Raw genomic sequence first — 22,140 nt, 5'->3', positions numbered from 1 at the left:
ACATTAAAAGCCACTCTAAAGAAAACTCCCATGCAAATGCTACAGTGGATAAAGGGCACCGAAATGGACTCAAGAAAATGGAGGATTTGAAATGGAGGATTCGAAAGTTCTGAATGCCATCTGACCTGCTCAGCTCCCACTTTGACAGCTAATTGTATAAAAGGTAAAGTGTGCCGTCGAGTCAATTTCGACTCCTGGTGCCCACAGAGCCCTGTGGTTTTCCTTTGGTAGAATCCAGGAGGGGTTGACCATTGCCTCCTCCCATGCAAGATGAGATGATGCCTTTCAGCACCTTCCTATATAGCTGCTGCCCAATATACGTGTCTCCCATAGTCTGGGATTCGAACCAGCAACCTCTTGCTCCCGAGGCCATTTACTTCCTCGCTGGGCCATTAGGTGACCGGCTAATTGTATAACTGCTCCTAATTTCCCTTCAGTTGCTTTATGGTACTTACAAGACGATCCCAGGCACCTTGAAGAAAATCTCACGGAAGTCAAGGGACTTACTCTCCCGTAAGCGCGCATGGGATTACCACCTTAATCACAGCAGCTTACTTAACATTCAAGTAAAAGCCAACCAGTGTCTCTCAGAGATGCAGAGTGGAATCCAGGCTAATCCCGGGCTCCTCAAACTGGGTCCCCAAGGGTTATCGGACTAAAACTGCCACTTTCCCCAGCCACAATGCCATGCCATGATGGGGATAGTGGGAATTGTAGTCCAACTGGAGACCCACCCACCCCCACCGCCAGTTTAAGAACTCCTGCTCGGAGCTATTGTGCAACTCATCAGCAATTAAAACTGACAGAACGAGGCCGGAGAGAGTGCCAGGTTCATCTGGGGCCAGGCCACGCACAGGCAGAACGAGAGTATCTTCCTTTGGAAGCAAGGCCACAACATCTGGGGCTTTTTAGTTTGGAAAAACAGGCGGCTAAGTGAAGATATGATAGAGCTTTATAAAATTATGCACGGTGTGGAGAGACAGAGAGAGAAAATCCTCTCTCACACACACACAATGCTAGAAGCCGGGGTCATCTCAGGAAACCGACTCCCAGGAAATTTAGGAATGGCAGAAGGAAGTACTTTTTCCACACTGTCCATACCTGATCTGTGGAACTCACTGCCACAGGATGTAGTGGCGGCCACCAGCTTGGATGGCTTTAAATGGGGCTCGAAGAAATTCATGGAGGACAGGTCTATTGATGGTGACTAGTCCTGATGGCTAGAGGCTACCTCCAGGCCCAGAGGCAGGATGCCTCCAAATACCGGCTGCAGGGGAACGTCAGCAGAGAAGGGGACACGCCCTCATCTCCTGCTCATGGGCTTCCCTGAAGCATTTGGTGGACCACAGTGGGATGCTAGACTAGATAGGCTTTGGGCCTGATCCAGCAGGGCTGTTACGTAACTGTGCAAGCCAATGGCTGCCACAAACAAGAAGTGTTGCAAGGATATTTCGATTCCAAAAATCAGAAGGCGTTGTCCTGCAAGTTCTACTCTGGACCATGAACCAGCCCGTCCACTGTCCTTTGTAAAGCCATAATGCCATCAGCTCAGTTTCCAGACAGCTTATCCTGATGTTCACCTTCCTTAATCATTGTGGGCGGAGGTCAATCGGGCACCCAAATTTACAATTTGGCGGATTTAGACAACTGAATTCATGGTAACTGACTGTTCTGAGGGTTGGCAAAAGGCCTTTGTGAATATTCTGGAATCCAGGCTCATCACCCCTTGCCCCAAACTGCTTTTTTAAGGTTTTGGAGGAGACAGTAGCCCTATTCATAAGAACATAGGAAGCTGCCATATAATGAGTCAGACCCTTGGTCCATCAAGCTCAGTATTGTTCACACAGACTGGCAGCACCTCTCCAAGGTTGTAGGCAAGAATATCTCCCAGGCCTATCTTGGAGATGCTGCCAGGGAAGGAACTTGGCACCTTCTGCATGCAAGGAGGCAGGTCTGCTCTTCCCAGAGCAGCCCCATTATCCCCTAAGGGGAATATCTTACAGTGCTCACATGTAGTCTCCCATTCAAATGCAGGCCAGGGCAGACCCTGCTTAGCAAATGGGACAATTCATACATTATGCTCCACACAGATAATCTGTGTAGAGAAAATGCTACCTTCTACAGAGTCAGACCCTTGGTGCATCCAGCTCAGGATTGTCTACACTGACTGGCAGCAGCTCTCCAAGGTTTCTCCCAGCCCTACCCGGAGATGCTGCCAAGAACTGAACCTGGTATCTTCTGCATGCTTTTAAAAAGAACCTCAAGAATCAGCTGTTTCCTCAGGCTTTAAGTTAACATTGGTTGTAAACTGTTCAATTGTTTTTATTCTGTAAAATTGTTCCATTTTTTAATTCCATTTTTACATTTGCTGCATTTTAAATTATGTACACCACTTATTATTAATTACATTTATAAACTGCCCCATCCAGAGGCTCTGGGTGGTGTACAACTAGTACAACCACAACAAAACATAAAAAACAAAATTTATTTATTAAATTTATACCCTGCCCAAATTTACGTCTCTGGGCGGCGTAAGTATAAAATTTAACACACGCTACTTAAAAAACAACAAACATTTAACACACGCTACTTAAAACACAACAAACATTTAACACACGCTACTTAAAACAATATAAAAACACAATTTAAAACCAATTAAAGTACTTTTTTAAAAAAAAATTAAAAACCTTGGAAGGCCAGGCCAAACAAGTCAGTCTTTAGGACTCTCTTAAAGGCCGGCAGTGAGCCTAAACTATGGATATCTGCCGGGAGTGCATTCCATAGGCCAGGAGCAACCACAGAGAAGGCCCTGCTCCGAGTCACCACCAGACGTACTGGTGGTAACTGGAGACAGACCTCTCTCCAAATGGTCTCAATGTGTGATGGGGATCATACAGAAGGACAGACATCTCAGATGGTACATAAATATGATTTTCAAAACATGTAAATAAATTACCTCCAGTGGGTCTTCCGTAGGCTCACTGCTGAAGCTGCCGTGGTGTAACAGGTCAAAGAGAACTTCACTGGACTTCCGCTCCGACTCTGATCCAGGATCGCAAGCGGCCGGTTCCTCGGCTTCCCGAATTTCCAAGCGCACCGTCTGCTGACTCCACCGCCATTCCTCCCCGGCCTGTTGGACAGAAGCATCGCTGCTGTTTTCTAGCAGCATTTGGGTGGCAGAAAAGCCATCTGGGAAGAACGTGGACAAGGCCTTGGAGCGCGTGTAGCTGCTGGTCTCTTCTTCGACAACCGTCTCGATGTTCAGCATGTCCGGCACCGAGGAACTGAGCCGGCGGTCTAAGCGATGCCGCCGCCTCGTCTCTACCAACTTGGTCGAACTTTTCTTAGTCCTTTTGATGCTCAGGTTTTGCAAGAAAGGCTTGGTTTTCTGTTTAAACGATCCCCAGACAGAGGACTTCTCCAGATCCATAGCCACTCTGGGTTCCGAATCGGGGCGCTGCGGTATCCTGAGCGTCTAGGTCCCGTCACTGGCTCCTACGGGCAACAAAAGAAGAACTGAAGTCAGCTGCACCATTACAGAGAAAGAGCTGGATTTTTATTTCCAAAGGTTTCCGACAGATACCTTGAGGGGAATCACAATTAGAACAGGCGGCATTACTAATTCTTCCCGATGTTTTTGTTTTGTTTGCAGAAAGAGACAAGCCTCGCAGAAGAAGTTATTATTCGAGGAAGGAAATAAAGGAAAGAGGGTGTTTAATCCTATACGAGTCAGGAGGCTAAAAATAGCCGGGGTGAGCTATTTTGATGGCCTCCAGGAGAAGCCATGATGGGAATTCTCAAGTACCAGGAATGATTCAGCTCAGTAGTGACTAGAAATTGTACTAAAATAGAGGTGTCCGGCAGCGGTCCTGTAAAAGGGATTTACAGAAGTTGTTGACTACAGCTCCCATCATCCTCTGAAACTGCCTTTAGCCAGGGATGGTGGGAGTTGTAGTCAACAACCTCCAGAAATCCCTCTTACAGGGATCACTGGTGACCAGCCTCTTTAAGGGCTAGTAGAGACAGGAGTGTGGCTTGGATGTGGGGTGGGAGGCAGAGCTCAGTATGATCAGCATTACAGGGGAGAGCTGGTCTTGTGGTAGCAAGCATGACTTCTCCCCTTTGCTAAGCAGGGTCTGCCCTGGTTTGCATTTGAATGGGAGGCTACATGTGAGCACTGAATCTCTCTCAGCCCTATCTTGGAGAAGTCAGGGGAGGAACTTGAAAATTTCTGCTCTTCCCAGAGCAGCTTCATCCCGAGGGGAATTTCTTGCAGTGCTCACACATCAGGTCTCCCATTCAGATGCAACCAGGGCAGACCCTGCTTAGCTAAGGGGACAAGTCATGCTTGCTACCACAAGACCAGCTCTCCTCTCTAGCTGGTGGGCTCCATTCCTCCTGTACCCGGGTAGAACACGTCCAGCTTTTCCATGCTCAAAGAGGGTGCTTGCTCCTTCCACCAGCCTAGGGGTCGGTCATTCTCAGGTACCTCTGCATCTGATGTGATCTAGACAATCATTACTAAAAGAGGTGCCCCAGAATTATTGGCTTTCAGAGGAGGAGGCTGCTGTCGCCGCTCTGCAGGAGTCAGTGCTCTGGATTGGCCTTCTTCCTATCAAAAGGTACACTCAGATCAGGGACTCAGACAGAGGCACTGGAGTGAGCTCCTCTGAAACACAGGAAGCGGCCTTCTACAGAGTCAGACCATTGGTCTATCTAGCTCAGTATTGTCTTCACAGACTGGCAGCGGCTTCTCCAAGGTTGCAGGCAGGAATCTCTCTCAACCCTGATCTTGGAGATGCTTCCAGGGAGGAAACTGGGAACCCTTCTGCAGGCAAGCAGGCAGGGGCTCTTCCCAGAGCGGCCCCATCCCCTAAAGGGAATATCTTAGGGTGCTCACAAGTAGTCTCCCATTCAAATGCAAACCATGGCAGCCCCTGCTTAGCAAAGAGGACAATTCATGCTCCTCCCCTCTGAAGGCCAGGCATTCTTATACTTACAGTCTAGAACTCGGGGGGGGGCGGGGCCCGCGGGGAGTGATGTGCACATTTATTGTAATTCAGAAAAGAGAATCTCTCAATTACCAGAAACCATTCCAAGTAAGAGCAAACTGATTGTAAAATTTGCACTCCGTCTTCCCAGTTACACACCCTGGAAAATCCTCTGTGAAGTTCTGTGTTCGCTCTGCAAGTGCTGTGTCAAACAGGAAGGCCGTTTCCTCTCAAGACTCAGTCACTGTGGAAAACAAGGTCTTTAACCACCCTTCAGGTCGTGAGCTGGGAAGGCCGCGTTGACCACATCCTGGGGAGAATGAGACACTAAGATGTCTGTGTAAACTTAAAGACAGACAGATCGAAGCTCAGTGGAAGAGCATCTGCTTTGCACACAGCTTCAGGTAGGCTGGTGGCCGTCACCACATCTTGTGGCAGAGAATTCCACAGGCTAGTTATGCATTATGTGAAAAAGTGCTTCCTCTTCTCAGACCTAAATTTCCTGGCAATCAGTTTCATGGGATGACCCCTGGGCACTTTCCAGATTACACACTACAACAGGGGTAAAAAGCTTCGACTTGGCAGGATCGTATTGAAAACTATCCCCAGAATCTCAAACTCCTACAACAGGAAAATACAGCTACTTTTTTTTGCAACACATGCAATGTTGTAGCAGTAGAACGCAAAGATTAAATCCTAACGAAGGCATCGGAAATGTGAACGTCACCTTGCTGTCAGCGCTGGGACTGTGGCGTCACAACACAGGGCGTACGGAGCCACACTTTGCAGACCCATAGTGTCACTGTTATAGGGTTTAATCTAGAAAGCGCCCTGGTTCTCGTGTTGTGAGAAAGGGAGAACATTTTCTCCCTGTCTACTCTCTGCACACCATGCATAATTTTGTAGACCTCACTCGGGTCTCCCCTTAGTTGACTTTTCTCTAAGCTCAAAAGCCCCAGCTGTTGTGGGCTTGCCTCATAAGGCAATGTCGATGATGTCATCTTTCTGATTTCTATTATGGCTAGGGTTTGAGCGTTGTAAGGGTCCAGGGCCTCTCTGGACAGAAGACGACCAACAATTCTGCCACAAGCCCACAATGGTTTAGAATACAACGACCAATGTTTACGATGAATATTTAGAGACGTCGAGACGATTTCGACTCCTGGCGCCCACAGAGCCCTGTGGTTTTCTCTTGGTAGAATACAGGAGGGGTTGACCATTGCCTCCTCCCACACAGTCTGAGATGATGCCTTTCAGCATCTTCCTATATCGCTGCTGCCCGAGATAGTCCCAGCAGGGATTCAAACCAGCAACCTTCTGCTGTTAGTCAAGCATTTCCCCGCTGTGCCACTGAAGGTTTACATAGATATAGATAAATAAAAAGGCTCCCTGTCCCCAAAGGACTTACAATCTTTAAAAAAACACCAGCACATAAGAGAGACCCCAGCAACAGCCACTGGAGGGATGCTGTGCTGGGGGCGGATAGGGCCGGTTGCTCTCCCCCGGCTCCCTAAAGAGAAGCGCCACTTTAAAAAGGTGCCCCTTTGCTCAACTAGCAGGGCTTCGCGGGCAGAAGGAAGCCTTTGGCTTTCTGCTTTCCAAATAATGCAAAGCCAGGAGGTTGATCAACGGACCTTTACACAAATCTCAACTCGTCCGTCTCCTGCTAAACGGCACTGAGCCCCGTCATTCCTGCTCCATTTCCATCCCACCTCCAAACCCCACCCCAGCCCGCCCACCCCCCACAACAAGTCCACATGTGGATCCAAAAACAGCCCCTCTCTAATCAGAACGCAATTAGGCCCAGCAAAAGAGCGATGCTCCATCTGCCCGAGTCATGATCAAAGGCAACCGAGCTCTAATCTGGTTTACGCCACTGCCAGGCCCTCTTGCAGCTTTCACCAGGACACACACTTCCCAAACGACACTTACTGAATAGGAACAGTCCCATATAAATCCATGCACATGTCCCTATCTGCCTCTGGTATATCACTGACAGCACATACACACTCCCAAATTCATCAGTTTACTTATTTATTTTAACATATTGATATACCACCCCCAAAACTCACATTCCTAGGTGGTATACAGTAAAAGAACACAGATTAAAACACAAGATTTTAACACAATTTTAAACCATAAGAGATTCTATAAAGATAAAGTGTGCCGTGGAGTCGGTATCGACTCCTGGTGCCCACAGAGCCCTGTGGTTGTCTTTGGTAGAATACAGGAGGCTTTGCACACAGGGTTTCTACCCCAAATCTCCTCCAGAAGAGAGTGTCTGTGTGTTCACACACCAACCAAACTTACCCTGAAGTCCCTTTGAGATCCCTGGATGCACTCTACAAACCAATCAGGCTTGTGATGCAGATTCTAGCTTATCTTGAAGTATTTCAAGATTTTTCAAGTGCTGGTTTTAAGTTATTTTTTCTGAAAAGGCCATTGCAAATATGCAGAGGCACTGAATCATTAGCATGATAAGAGGGATGCTCTCCTTAGAAATGCAGATATCACTCCTTAGGAAGCTCCCCCCCCACCTCCCCCCACATTGGCTAGAAGGAAAACACAGAGGCATGCCGTGTGAACTTGTTCCAAAACAAAACCCAAGAGCAGAGGGGAGGGGCTGCCCCCCTCAATGCCAGGAGTGTAGTTCGAAGTGGCTTCACTCAACCTTCACCCCAAAGGATGAAGCCATGTGCAAAGAACTCCCAGGAGAGGTTGACCATTGCCATCTCCCACGCAGTACGAGATGATGCCTTTCAGCATCTTCCTATATCGCTGCTGCCCAATATAGGTGTTTCCCATAGTTCTATTTAAAAAAGCCGGGATGAATAAATGCATCTCAACAGCCCTTTAAAAACTGATCAGAGACAGGGAGGCTCTTATTTCGGCAGGAGGCCCATCTCAAAGCCTCAGGGTGGCAATGGAGAAGGCCCATCCCTGAGTAGTCACCAGAGGAGCTGGTGGCATCTGCAGAGGGACCTCCCCAGATGCTCTCAACGGGCAGCGGAGTCATAACGGAGAAGGCGTTCTCCTCAGTACCCTGGGCCTAACCCTTCTAGGAGTGCATCAGCTTGCTTCTACCTAGGAAGGGGCTTGCTTCGACAGAATCCAGCCCTTGGTGCATCTAGCTCAGTATTGCCCGACAGGCTTTCTCAGCCCGGCCTGGAGATGCCCGAGACTGAATGGGGTCTCCTACATGCAACACAGACTCATCTTCATTCCCGCTCGTATTTAGCGGGGGGAAGCAGTTCTCCCTGTTCAGGCCCAGCACAGTGGGGGATTTGAATATATTTCAAATTGGTGTATATGGGGTGACACAGAGATTCCTTTAATGTGCAGGAGGGAGAAACAGTGATCTCCGTTCACTTTTTCTGCACTATTCATGAAAGGGAGACACAGCCGGCTCGAAAGCAACAGGAAATCCCTGCAACAGGGGTGCCCAGATGCTGCTGACTAGGAACACAGGAAACTGCCATATACTGAGTCAGACCATTGGTCTTTCGAGCTCAGTATTGACTTCACAGACTGGCAGCAGCTTCTCCAAGGTTGCAGGCAGGAGTCTCTCTCAGCCCTATCTTGGAGATGCTGCCAGAGAGGGACCTTGGAACCTTCTGCTCTTCCCAGAGCGGCTCCATCCCCTGAGGGGAATCTCTTGCAGTGCTCACACATCAAGTCTCCCATTCAGATGCAACCAGGGCAGACCCTGCTTAGCTATGGGGACAAGTCATGCTTGCTGCCACCAGACCGGCTCTCCTCTCCAGTCATGTGGGCAACAACCCTCTTCTTGTTTCCCTTCAAGAATGATTCTTCACATTCCTTCTGCCCGCAACTCTTGGCTGCACCCAGATTTCCTGAGGCTCTGAAAGGCCAGCAGCAGGCTGCCGCTTGCTCCAAAACACTTTCAACGTGTTCAGTGTTCTCCTTTCTCCAAAGGGCAAAGGCGGGGGAGACCCTACTTCCTGCTGCTAATTTTAATTGTGCAATGCCAAGTTAGTCCCAAGCGCTCTTCAAATAACAGCCCTGACGCAATCAATTCACCATGGCCCTCGGGGCGATACAGGATCTGGCTTCAGAAACTCAGCGCCAGAGGCCAGAACCGCAGCCCGCCCTCCCTCTAGGCCAGATGAAATGGCTTGTTACAAGCAGGTTGGGCTTGCCAAAGCGAGCATGACTTGTCCCCTTTGCTGAGGAGAGTCTGATCTGGTTTGCATTGGGTGGCTAAGATATTCCCCTTAGGGCAGGCATCCCCAAACGGCGGCCCTCCAGATGTTGCTGAACTACAACTCCCAGCATCCCCAGACACAATTTTTTGTGGCTGGGTATGCTGGGAGTTGTAGTTCAGCAACCTCTGGAGGGCCGCCGTTTGGGGATGCCTGCCTTAGGGGATGGAGCTGCAGCTCAGTGGAAGAGCATCTGCATGCTTCTGCAAGTTCACTCCCTGGCAGCATCTCCAGGTAGGGGCGGGAGAGATTCTAGCCTGAAACTTTGACTCCACTGGAGCTGCTGCCAGTCAGTGCAGACAATACTGAGCTCGATGGACCAGTGGTCTGACTCAGTATAAGGCCGCTTCCTAGGTTTGGGTTTTGTTTTTGTTTTTAAAAAAAGGTTTTGTTTATTATACAGAAGTCAAACATGCCAAAGCAAATTCCAATAAGACATTTTTTTTAGTCTTCCAAAAAGACCATTCTTTTTCCAGTAAGACACCCCCCCCCCCCCGATTTGATTTCCCTGTTTACCATCACTGGTAGTCAGGGAGGCTATCAACATTTCTGTGGACTAGCCTCAGAAAACCCAGCTCCCTTGAAAAGTCCATCATGCTGGGGAAAGTGGAAGGAAAGAGAAGAAGACGACAACCAGCAGCAAGGTGGATGGACTCGATGACAACAGCAATGAATGCACCCCTGAGAGACCTCAAAGACCAAGCGGAAGACGGATCATCCTGGAGAGAATCTATCTATGCTAAGCGTCGACACCAACTTGACGGCACTTAATCAATCAGCCTCTTTGGGCACAATTTGCTCACCCAAATCCAAAGCCAAAGGTGGCCCGTTCAGTCCAGCAACAATCCTCGGATGTTAACATTCAGCGCCCCACATTGAAATATGATGCCGCTGCCAGAATTTCAGGCCATTCCCTCGCAAGCAAATATATTTGAATAAGCATGCAAACACGGTCGGCTGCTCCTTTCCATAAATCCCCCAAGCCTCCTGTTCGGTTTGCTTACACACAGCAAGCAAAGCTGATCAAGATTGGGAGCCATCAATCTGCTTAACAGCACCTGCATTTCCTGTGGCTGGCGTGCCCCAACCGTGAGCACAACTCATCGGCTTTATAGCAAAGGCTGACAGGTAGCAGAGGGGAAAGAAAGCAGCGTTTCTCAACCGGTGGCACGCCAGATGTTGCTGAACGACAACTCCCATAATCCCTGGTTATTGGCCACTGTGGCTGGGGATTATGGGAGTTGTAGTCCAAAAGCAGCTGTGGGGGGGGGGGCAAAGTTGAGCAGGCCTGGTCAACACTCCCGGGAAAGCTAATCTGGTCTCCGGAATGGTTCAGCCACTTTCTGTCACCAGAGGGCCCTTGCACACAGTACACATAGCAGACCTGGGTTTGGTCCTAATCGGCTGGTTCTCCTCTGACAGGGAAGGAGAAGCGTCCCATCCAAGTTCGGGAGCTCCTGATTTGTGCTAGTCTTCAAATTAAACACGGTGGAGGTAGGGAATAGACATAGGAAGCTGCCTTATACCGAGTCAGACCCTTGGTCCATTTAGCTCAGTATTGTCTGCACAGACTGGCAGCAGCTTCTCCAAGGCTGCAGGCAGGAGTCTCTCTCGGCCGTATCTTGGAGATGCTGCCAGGGAGGGAAACTTGGAGCCTTCTGCATGCAAGCAGGCAGGTCTTCTTCCCAGAGCGGCCCCATCTCCCAAGGGGACTATCTTAAGAGTGCTGACAGTCGAGGCGATGTGCAGACACATCAGGACACATTGCACAGGAGGAGAGCTAGTCTTGAGGTAGCAAGCATGAATGGTCCCCTTTGTTAAGCAGGGCCTGACTTGGTTTTCATTTGAATGGGAGACTACATGTGAGCCCTCTAAGATAATCCCCTTAGGGGATGGGGCCACTCTGGGAAGAGCCTGCCTTCTTGCCTGCAGAAGGTTCCCAGTTCCCTCCCTGGCAGCAGCTCCAGATAGGGCTGGGAGAGACTCCTGCCTGCAACCTTGAAGAAGCCACTGCCAGTCTGTGAAGAAAACATTAAGCTAGATAGACCAATGGCCTGACTCAGTAGAAGGCCACTTTCCATGTTCCTATGCTGCCGTCGCCACCAACCTCTGGTATCAAGAGGCTCAAAATCAGGGAGGTTGTGAAACAGCCAACTCAAACAATCATTTCCTGAAGGAAGTATTTGCCAACTTGCCCTTGAAATCCAACGCCATCCCAAGTAACATTCAGAGATCTCAGAACTGGACTGCTTTAACTCTTCAATAACCCCCAACAACAGTAGTGGGGGGAAAGATACATAAGAAGCTGCCTTCTACTGAGTCAGACCCTTGGTCCATCTAGCTCAGTATTGTCTTCACAGACTGGCAGGGGCTTCTCCAAGGTTGCAGGCAGGAGTCTCTCTCAGTCCTATCTTGGAGATGCTGCCAGGGAGGGAACTTGCAACTTAGATGCTCTTCCCAGAGCAGCAGCTCCATCCCCTGAGTGGGATATCTTCCAGTGCTCACACTTCTCGTCTCCCATTCATACGCAACCAGGGTGGACCCTGCTCAGCAAAAGGGACCATTCATACTTGCTCCCACAAGGCCAGCTCTCCTCCTATCAGGATCGACTGCAATTTGCAGTAAACTCCCAATTTATTTAACCAAAAAAACAACAGGCTCTTTTCCTAACTTGGGTTGCTGAAATGAATAAAGCTCGGGGTGGGAGAACCTCGTGTGGATTTGGGGGTGAAGAACTAGGAATTCAGCCCTAGTGTTGTAGTTGTGCCGTCGAGTCAGTGTCGACTCCTGGCACCCACCGAGCCCTGTGGTTTTCTTTGGTAGAATACAGGAGGGGTTGACCATTGCCTCCTCCCACGCAGTATGAGATGATGCCTTTCAGCATCTTCCTATATCGCTGCTGCCCATATTCTAGGAAACACACCAGCGGGGATTCGAACCAACAGCCTCCTACTCTCTAGGCAGGTTACTTCCCCACTGCACCATTAGGTGGCTTCACTCCTGGTACTAAAAACTAATACTTGGGCTGAGTACCAACTCAGAGGTACCCTGGGCCTTCATTCCAGGCGTATGTCTGACCCCATGCGCCTTTGATTTCCACCTGGCACCAGTTAGTGGAACTCTGAGTTCTAGAAAAAAGGAAAGCAAAATCTGAAGCCTGTTCACTCTTCATCTGGTGGATTGGGACTCACTGATCCATAGGTTAGGGCAGACCTTGAGTTAGGGTGTCCCCTCATCCCACCCACGGGACCACGTTTAGTGGCACCTTCACAGTAGAAAGTTGTGTTTTAATTCTGTACAATTAATACAGTTCATTCCATATAATTATATCTTGAATTGTTTAATTACTAATATTACTTACTAATCATATTTATACGCCAAATTAATTTGTCTACAAATGGGCTTCAGAAAAGCTTTTAAAGAAGATTTATAAAAACAGGAAGCTAAAAGATCAAAATAGCAGAACGAAGCCACTACAAATGGAAGCCGCTTCAAAAAGGAAGAGCTTGCAACGACCACAGTACAAATAAGGGTCTCTCAATCATAAAAAGGGGGTCACCACATCTTCTTTCAGCTGGCCATACTGATTGGAAGACCAGCTGGACGGAATGCCACCAGACAAGTCTCCCGAGATGACCCTCAATGCCGAAATCCTACATGCAAATCTGCTCCTTTATCAAAACCGATTAGCCATTTCAGTTTTGCTGCTGCAAACGTTCTCTCAGATAATTCAATTCACCTCACCACCAGTGACCAAATCACACCTAGCTCAGAACGTCCTGAATAAACAGACCGTTCTTTGCCTGGGTTTCTTCCGTAATAGGCCTAGACACTAAGCATTCACCCCATCCCCATGTTACCTCTAAAGTCATTCCTCACCAACTGCTAGGGTTCCATTCTGGCAAAACCTCACCGTTGGCGAGGCATTAAAGTCTATGGGGGAAAGGGGGTTAGAGGAACCATGACCACCAAAAGACCTAAAAATAAAAAGGAAAAAATACCCCAAAATTGCCAAGAGTCACCAAGAACAGTGAGCAGATCGAACCTCTGGAAAAAAAAATTTAACCCCCCCCCCAAAAAAAACACTCAAAGGCATTTTAATTTGGTAAGGGCCAGCAAGAGAAATGAATAGATCAAACCTCTGAACCCCACCCCCCAAAACAGCTGAACACCCCTCAAAAAAAAATCACTAAAAAACCTTGGCAACCACAGATACTCTGGTTGCGGTTGACAAGACCTGTTACAATTTCCCATTCGCATATACTCACAGTAAAACCGTGACTGGCAAAGGATTGCTGTATCTATCTGGATTCCACTTTGATGGCAGACCGAGATGAATAATATTTACATCTGAGTAGCAGTAGGACACAGAAAAACCAATATGATGACCTTTTGTCTTCTTTTAAGAACTACTACTGCTACGAATATTTATACACCACTTTTCAACAAAAGTTCTCGAAGTGGTTTACACAGAAAAAATAAGACATAAATAAGATGGTTCCTTGTCCCAAATTCTATGTCACAATCTATATCAGCCCCAGCAACAGCCACTGGAGGGATGCTGTGCTGGGACTGGATGTGGCCAGTTGCTCTCCTCGCAGCTAAATATAAGAGAATCTCTTGTTGAAAAGGTGCCTCTTTGCTCAGTAAACAGGGGATGAAGAAAGAGACAATAACCAGATATGGGGAAGGAGAGCACTCCACCTCTAGCTTGACTACTGTAATATGTTGTGCATGCGGAGACCCTTGAAGAGTGTTTCAGGTAGCGTAAAATTATGAAGAATGTTAGCAGAATCAGTTTGAGCAAGGAGCTGCAGACCTCTAGGAAAATAGGAAGCTGCTGTTTAGCGAGTCAGACCATTGCTCTATCAAGCTCAGTATTGCCTACTCAGACTGGCAGTGGCTTCTCCAAGGTTGCAGACAGGAATCTCTCTCTCAGCCCTATCTTGGAGAAGCCAGAGAGGGCACTGGGAACCTTCTGCTCTTCCCAGAACAGCTCCATCCCCTGAGGGGAATCTCTTCCAGTGCTCACATATCTAGTCTCCCATTCATATGCAACCAGGGTGGACCCTGCTTAGCTAAGGGGACAAGTCATGCTTGCTACCACAAGACCAACTCTCCTCTCTAAAATTACTGCTTTAAGATGCCAGATTAAAGCACAGCATCCTAAAATTTCAATCACTGCATTGGATTATATTTCATAGTTCTTTTTTCGCTTCTCTCATGCACAGTGTTGGCAAAGATTTTGCTCCAGTCAGGTCAACCAATTGTCTAGAGGACATCTTCCCAAGAAAAGCAAAACACTGAGGATTTTCGTCTCAGGATGGATTATGTGCAAATGTAACATGTCTACTTGCAAGAAATACCCAAGAAAAGAAAGCCAAACCACTGGGCGAAAAAGAAAAAGAACTATGCTCGAGGTTAGAGTTTCTCAGTCAGGTGCTAACTTAGGCCCTTACGTCATTGTGGTTTCAAGGTGAAAGACAAGTGGAACAAGAGACATAGTTTGTGCCCAGGAATGCAATAAGTCTTACCAGACAAAGCCAGTTGATGGAGAAAGAAAAACCGCCTTGGCTACCAAATACTTAACCCATGTAGGAAATGAGTTAAGCCAAAGACTGAAACTAATGAAGGACAGGTCCAACAATGGCTATAGTCTGATGGCTGTAGGCCACCTCCAGCCTCAGAGGCATGATGCCTCTAAATGCCAATTGCAGGGGAGCAACAGCAGGAGAGAGGGCATGCTTTCATCTCTTGCCTGTGGGCTTCCCTGGGGCATCTGGTGGGCCACTGTGTGGAACAGGACGCTGGACTAGAGAGGCCTTGGGCCCAATCCAGCAGGGCTGTTCTTATTTTCTCCAGCAAGGTCCCAGCTGACATCCCCGACACATTTTCTTCTGCACAACTATGAAAAAGGTACAGCAACTCTACGTACCCAGCAAACCTAAGTACTAGTAAAGGTAAAGTGTGCCGTCGAGTCGGTGTCGACTCGTGGTGACCACAGAGCCCTGTGGTTGTCTTGGGTAGGAGGGGTTGGCCACTGCCTCCTCCTGTGCAGTATGGGAGGATGCATTTCAGCATCTTCCTACATCACTGCTACCCGAGGCAGGTGTTTCCCATTGCCTGGGAAACATACCAGCAGGGATTCGAACCGGCAACCTCTGGCTTGCTTGTCAAGTCATTTCCCCACTGCGCCATTAGGTGGCTCTAAGTACTAGTTGTTATTACTAAGTAGTACTTACTACCATAAATTACTGTCTGGAGAGCATATACCAAGTCATCTCCTGCACCCCAGAGTAGTTTCCGGCAATGAACTAGATTATACCTCCAAGGTCCTTTCCACTCTAAAAATGCTCCGATTCTATGAGTGAAATTCCCACTTCAGCCAAGCTCCACTCTAAGTTGATTGATGCAGCAGGAGCAGGATTTCCTCCCCCTCTGCCCCACTGTACACAGCGATTGCATAACATCTGGACGAGGCCACACACACCAGTCGCAATCCAAATCCTCCGCCAAACCGCTCCTATTGAGATGATCTTTTTTGATTAGGCCCAAATATGCTGTTAACATACTGTGCTATCTGGTCCCAACTGCACCTTACTGAACAGCCGCTTTTAATATTGCATGAAAACTGGCTAAGACTGCATTTTTGAAACACTTTGCCTTCCCCCTCCTTTTAACGTGCTGCTTCATTGCTCACTATTCCTTAAGTTACACCCATAAGCTGTCTCAAGGACGCGTTGGTGCAGAAAAGCAGGATACAGAAAACAAAACAGGCACGATTGGACACGACTTTACAAATCAGCATCCTAGCCAATAAGAGCAAAGGCTTCTGTCGCAATAGAAACACCGTTCCCAACTATCTTCCAAACCTGGCCCAGCAAGAGAGAAATCCTCATTTCCTTGGAAGTGATTAGAGCTGGAAAAGGCGTAACCCAAGAAGGAACATTTCTTGTCCAAGCAGGCAGAAGCCATCAAAGCACATTAGGTACTTAAGGATACCAACTGCTTAGAGTCTGCTTTTTTGCATTGCAGGAGGAGAGGTTATACTGGGAGGGAGGACAGTACACAGAGTTCAGAAACACAGACACACACTCAATTACCACCCTGAAATCGCATCTTGTTCTAATGCTTGCACCATGTTACAAAATCCACAACCACACATTAAGATTTTGAGAACCTCAGATTTCAGTTTAGGGTAGGTTCAGACATTACCCCAAACCATGGTTTATTTCATTCGTGATTTGTTTGTATGTGTGAACCATATCCATCGCCAAACCATAGATTATTTGGGAGCACTCAACTCACAATCTGAAGCTGGTTGATTGCAGTACGGTACTGAAGGGACAGGACACAAATATGTAAAATAAGTGAATATGTCGTAACCATGGTCTCATGTGATGTCTGAAACTGCAGTTGTGGTCGGTTATATAATACCTCTGCTCTTGCAGGGCTCTTTCCTGAAGAGAGACAATCCTAGAGCATGGCAGGGAAGGAAAGGAACCCAAACAAACCAAGGTATGGCAAGAGAAACCAAGATTTGGCGATAGTCTGCAATGCCTTGTTTTATAAGCCTTGTTAAATAAACCTCTGTGTTCTAGTTCATGTCAGTCAGTGGCCATGTTAGCACATAATGCGGAACTGCAGTTGAACAGGCCTGCGGTTTCGTGGACAGTACGTCTGAATATGGGCCTACCAGGTTACATGCAGCACTGAAACTGAGAGTTCAGATTTGGAACTTCAATCTGAACCCACGGGCTGTAGTGAGTTTCATTGCTGCAGCCTGAGATTCCAGGCAGCCTGCAGTTCATCCGGATTCAGAACTGCAGGCTGCATCCCCCAGAAATAGAGTTGAGGAGGTGCTCCGGCATGATTGGCTGAGCGGGCTGTCCTTCAAATCAAGCCTGCACAGCCAGTTCCCCCTACTCTCTGCAGTTTCACTGACTGCCGAGAGGACGTTCTCTAATATATCCAAATTCGGACGGGAGGCAGAAAACAAAGAGGTTGGCAACCCCTAGCCTAGGGGGTTAAAGCCGGAACAAATAAACGGAGGTTTTAGTTTTTTTAGGTTCTAAAGAACTAGTTTCTTTAGGTTTTATAATTCTTAGTTTTTAGCTTTTTAAATAGCTTTCAATTTGAAATTTAAGCTGTAATTCCAATTGTGGTTTTAGCTTGGATTTTTTAACTGAATTTTGGTTAAATTGATTCATCTGATTTTACAATGTAACTATTTTTAAATGTTGTGAGCTGCCCCAAGCAGTGTACTGGAAGGGCGGGGTATAAATATTCCAAATAAATAAATAAAAAGCAGCCACAGATGCTGGAGAACGGAAACTGACCGGGAGAGCTTTCCAGAGCTTGGGGGCCACAAGAGAGAAAGCCCCATCCTGCATGCTCAGCAATTGAGCCTCCCTCAACATTAGCACATGGAGCAAAGCCCCCTCTGGTGAAGGGTGGGCAGAAAGAAATCCTTGGTAGCAGGCAGTCCTTCAGATATTCAGGCCCCAAACCGTTAAGGGCTTCCCAGGTAATAACCAGCACCCTGAGTTGGCTCCGGAATGACTTGCCCAATATGTTTAAGCTTTTTGCATCCACTTACGACAGTACCCTTTGGTGGAAATGGAAATGTCAGGCAAGGCCTAAGGATTGGTATGGAGAAGCACAACCGAACACCTGACACAAACACACACATACCCCAATGATGCTAAGCAATACTGTCAGCCAGCTGCAGCACATCACAAAGACAACTCACAAAACCACAGAATTTCACTTCCACCAGCACCACAAGATGCTCATTGACGTCTCTGGTCCTGAGTCCCGAAACGACTGACTTAGAATGAGAACTAACTGTGATGTCGTGGTCAGAACAGTCGCATTCATTCTTCAGTACACAGCCTCTTCTATCATCACCATCAAGCAAACCAGAGAATTCACAGCTACATTAAGGCCCACCCACCCACCCGCTTTGCTCCAAATGAGTCACTGCTCCTCCAGAAGTGGTTCTTTGCACTTGAGCCTGAAACGGGTGAGGCAATTTGGGTCTGCTCGGCAGACACTCCAAGCTGCAACCCCTTCTCCCTCAGAGGCTGCCAGCTCTCGAGCGGGACCCTGCAGCTGTGCCTTTAACAGCAGTGTGATCTGCATCAACCAACAGGTCAAGTCAGTTTATTGTTGCAGCCACAGGTCATGACACACATATTAACGATCGGCAGGTGATAAGTTTAACTCCCCCAAAAGGCCTTGCAAAGTTCTACCTGCTGGTTTTGGCAGCCTTCGCTGCAGCAAATCCCAGGAGAGCAGTGCTGGTCAGCTGGCCGAACTATTTAAGGACAAGACTTTGGTGGGTTATGAGGACTGCCATCTTGCCTTCATCCCTGAAAGTGAGGCTGTAAGAAGGCCGGGTTGTGTGGGTGGTTAGTCAGTAGACTAGTGTAGAGTTATAGGGTATTCCTCTTCAGGGGCAGGGCTGCTCTAGGAAGAGCAGCTGCATGCAGAAGGGTCCAAGTTCCCTCCCTGGCAGCATCTCCATGATAGTGCTGAGAGAGATTCCTGCCTGCAACCTTGGAGGAGCTGCTGCCAGTCTGTGAAGACAATACTGTGCTTCATAGACCTATGGTCTGACTCGGTATATGGCAGCATCCTACATTCCTATGTAATTGTCCCCAGGCCTGGAGGGTCAGGGGTCCCCATGAGGCTCTCCCTGGCTTGGGTGCTACCTTGCCCCTTCCTGAACCCAGCTGCTTCCAAGCAGTGGAGTAGCTCAGCAATTGAATTTGATGGGCAAACCATCACACCTGATTGCTTATTGGACCATACACTGTGGACATATTAACCCTGAAAGCAACTGATTTCTGTAATACAAGTAATTCACTTTTGTTTAAGCACAAGAACAATTGTTTAATGTACTACCGATATGGCTCATCTATTTGGTTGTTTTATTGCTTTGCTCATCTTTATATATATTTATATTTAGATAGATTCTGTGTATCAATACTTGTCATATTTATTTATTTATTTATTTATTAGAAGCACTTGATATACCGCCCACTCCAAAGACTCTGGGCGGTGTACAAAAACATGCAAAACAAAACAGCATTAAAATTGCATTCTAAATAAAACTAAAGTAACTAACAGAGGGAGGGGGAAAATAGGTAAACTACAGGGTAAAAGCCTGGCAAAAAAGAAAAGTCTTCAATAGAGACTTAAAAATCGACAAGGAAGGAGCGGGACGAATCTGCAGGGGAAGGGAATTCCAGAGAAGTGGGGCAGCAACCGAGAAGGCCCTTTCACGGGTCCTAGCACCCCAAACCTCTCGGAAATCGGGGACTGACAAAAGGACCATCTGAGCAGATCTGACCGGACGGGATGTAACTGGATGGGAGAGGCGGGTCTCTAGGTAAACAGGTGCCAAACCCCGCAAGGTGGCTTGTTCATCTCATTAGCAGCTTTCAGTTTTCTTTGGCAGAGAAAAGTCGGTGAGAAGTCTAACGAACAAGGGAGAAGGAAGGTAGCTGAGATGGCCACCTTTTAAACTGGCCCTGCACCTATGCCCTTCACAGAGCTTGAAATGCACAAGAGCAGGTGGTGAAGGTTTTCCTGCTGCTGGGGGGGGGGGAATTAAAGGTAAAGTTGTGCTGTCAAGTTGGTGCCAACTCTGGCAACCACAGAGCCCTGGCTGAATACAGGAGGGGTTGACCATTGCCATCTCCTACACAGTATGAGAGGATGCCTTTCAGCACCTTCCTATATCGCTGCTGCCCAACAGAGGTGTTCCCCATAGTCTGGGCAACATACCAGACCTGGCAACCTCTGGCTTGCTAGTCAAGTTAGGTGGCTGCCAAGATAAAGTAATGCTGGGAGATTTTGCTGATTTTTTTTTGTCTTGCAAGTTGCCATTAAAGGAACAGGAGCCGGCAGGTTAGTAGAAAGCAGCAGCATCCCTTGTTATCAACTGCTCAAACCCATTTCCATGCCAGCTGCACCTCAGTGACAGCCAGCCAGTTGAACGGCCGGGAGATTTCCTCACAGTCACAGCAGGGCCTGTGATCCCAATAATTAGCTGGTGGCTTTCTGTCTGAATGCACTAATCAATCTTTCAAACATATGGCTGGCTGAGTTGACTGAGAGGCCAGAGGCAGCTCTCCGGACAGGAACATAGGAAGCTGCTTTATACAGAGTCCGGCCATTGGCCCATCTGGCTCAGTGTCGTCGACACTGAACGGCAGCAGCAGCAGCAGCAGCTCTCCAAGGTTGGAGGCAGGAGTCTCTCCTGGGACCCGACCTCCTGCACGCGAGGCGGATGTTTTTGCCACTCAGCTAGGATCTTACAGGGCTCACCGATGCCGTCTCCCTTGCGAATGCAAACCAAGGCAGGCCCTGCTTAGCAAAGCTCACCGGCTGCAAAGAAAACAGCTGGAAACGGACAAGCCGCGATTCAGCAACGCGCCTCTCCAGAGAGGCGCCCGCCGCTTCCCGAAGGGCCCGACTCTATTCCCCGCCGAACAGCTGCCCCACTGCCCCGCCTCTGGGCAGCCGGCAACTTTCCCGAGCTCCTGGCGCTCTCGCTTCGCCTCCAGGCCACCCGCTGGGCGGCCCAGAGTCTCCTCTCCAAAGCGCCTCTTCTTCCTGCCCGGGGCGCACCTCGGGGCCGTCTCCAAACCTGGTCCTCTCGACACTTTCCCCGCTGGCCGCCTCGCTCTGCTCCCCTCCCATCAGGTTCCCCAGGCAGCGGGGTGATGAGGGGCCGCCACCGGGCCTCCCGCCCCGCGCTCCGAGTGCGCGCCCGTGCGCCCTGCAGAGCGCAAAGTATCCCCAAGTCCACCTACCTGGCACCACCAGCCATGCGCCCTGCGCCTCCATAGAAAGCGCTTTCAGCGCGGCGGCGGCGGCGGCTTCGAGTCTAGCTAGGACTCCCAGCGGCTTCTGACTGCCCTCCCCCTCCGCTTGTAGAGGGGCGTCCCGGGGAAGTTGGGAACCCCCCCCCCCACCCGCTAAGGGGATGGTGACCTGGAGGTGCAGAGACAAAAGCTCCAGAGTTATATTAAAAAGAAACCAACCAAGAAATCTTTTCCAGGTGCTGTTGGCACTGGAGCCCCGCCCATCCTTTCTTGACCACGCCCCTTCTCCATTTTTGGCTGTGCACTGTCTTGCTTGTTGTTTTTTTTTAAAAAGAAATGATTTACTTTATGTTTGTTTGTTTGTTTGTTTGTTTGTTTAAGATAAGCACATTCCTCCCCTCTGGTTCAGTACTGCTGTGGGCAGCTCCCACAGACTATAAACCAATAAAGCAGATGCAATAATACAAAATTAATAAAATGCAGTTAAAAACGAGATGCCGTCAAAATCAAATTGACAGATTAAAACCTTACTTCATCCACCTTTTTTCTATGGAGCTCAGGGTGGTGTATATAAAGTTGCCAACTCTGGCTCAAATCTCTGGAGATTCCCTTGCCCAGGGGGAGGGGGGAAAATCATATTTCTCACAATCTCAACCCCTCAAAATATCCAGGCTTGCTTTCAAGCATCCCATGGAGATCAATTCCTGGAGACCCACAAGCCTGAAAGGAATCCTGAAGAATCAACAATCCTAGAAGAACAAGATCTCTCCCTCTACCCCAAATTGTATCCTCCCTCCAACAACCCTGCGAGGTAGAACTGGCTGAAAGATTAGAAAGGCCAATGAGCTGCCCCTCTCTATTTACAACAACCACAGAGTTCTGTTTACACTCATGCAGCCCAGTCCATTCCAATGGGACTTTCTCCCAAGTGTGTCCTCACCGGATAAGGCTTGCAGGCCTGCCTTAGCTGTTATACAACCTCGGCTCTTTGAATTCCTCTTATCTGGTAAACAAACTTTTCCTTTCAGTGTAAAGCAAGTCCATTACAAAGGCTTCACTTCCTTTCCTCCCCCCCACCTGAAATCCTTC

The 22,140-nt window shown here is 48.4% G+C and overlaps 1 protein-coding gene across 5 annotated transcripts in view; it reads right to left on the bottom strand.

Annotated features, from left to right (window-relative positions):
- The window catches only part of MCTP2 (multiple C2 and transmembrane domain containing 2), a 97,120-nt gene extending 75,944 nt beyond the window's left edge, over nt 1-21,176 (bottom strand). For all 5 annotated transcript variants that reach the window (XM_053271681.1, XM_053271683.1, XM_053271682.1 and 2 more), the window contains exons 1-3: nt 21,040-21,176; nt 5,151-5,301; nt 2,957-3,495 (exon numbers count right to left, since the gene is read on the bottom strand). In XM_053271681.1, coding sequence (XP_053127656.1) covers nt 2,957-3,430 — 474 coding nt within the window. In that variant the 5' untranslated portion in view covers nt 3,431-3,495; nt 5,151-5,301; nt 21,040-21,176. The remainder of the gene's footprint in view (nt 1-2,956; nt 3,496-5,150; nt 5,302-21,039) is intronic.
- Nucleotides 21,177-22,140: the final 964 nt, after the last annotated feature.

This window comes from Hemicordylus capensis, chromosome 10 (assembly GCF_027244095.1).
Source record: "Hemicordylus capensis ecotype Gifberg chromosome 10, rHemCap1.1.pri, whole genome shotgun sequence".
Lineage (NCBI taxonomy): Eukaryota > Metazoa > Chordata > Lepidosauria > Squamata > Cordylidae > Hemicordylus > Hemicordylus capensis.
The sequence above is the reverse complement of the archived record's forward strand: the minus strand, read 5'-3'. Positions and strand labels throughout refer to the sequence as shown.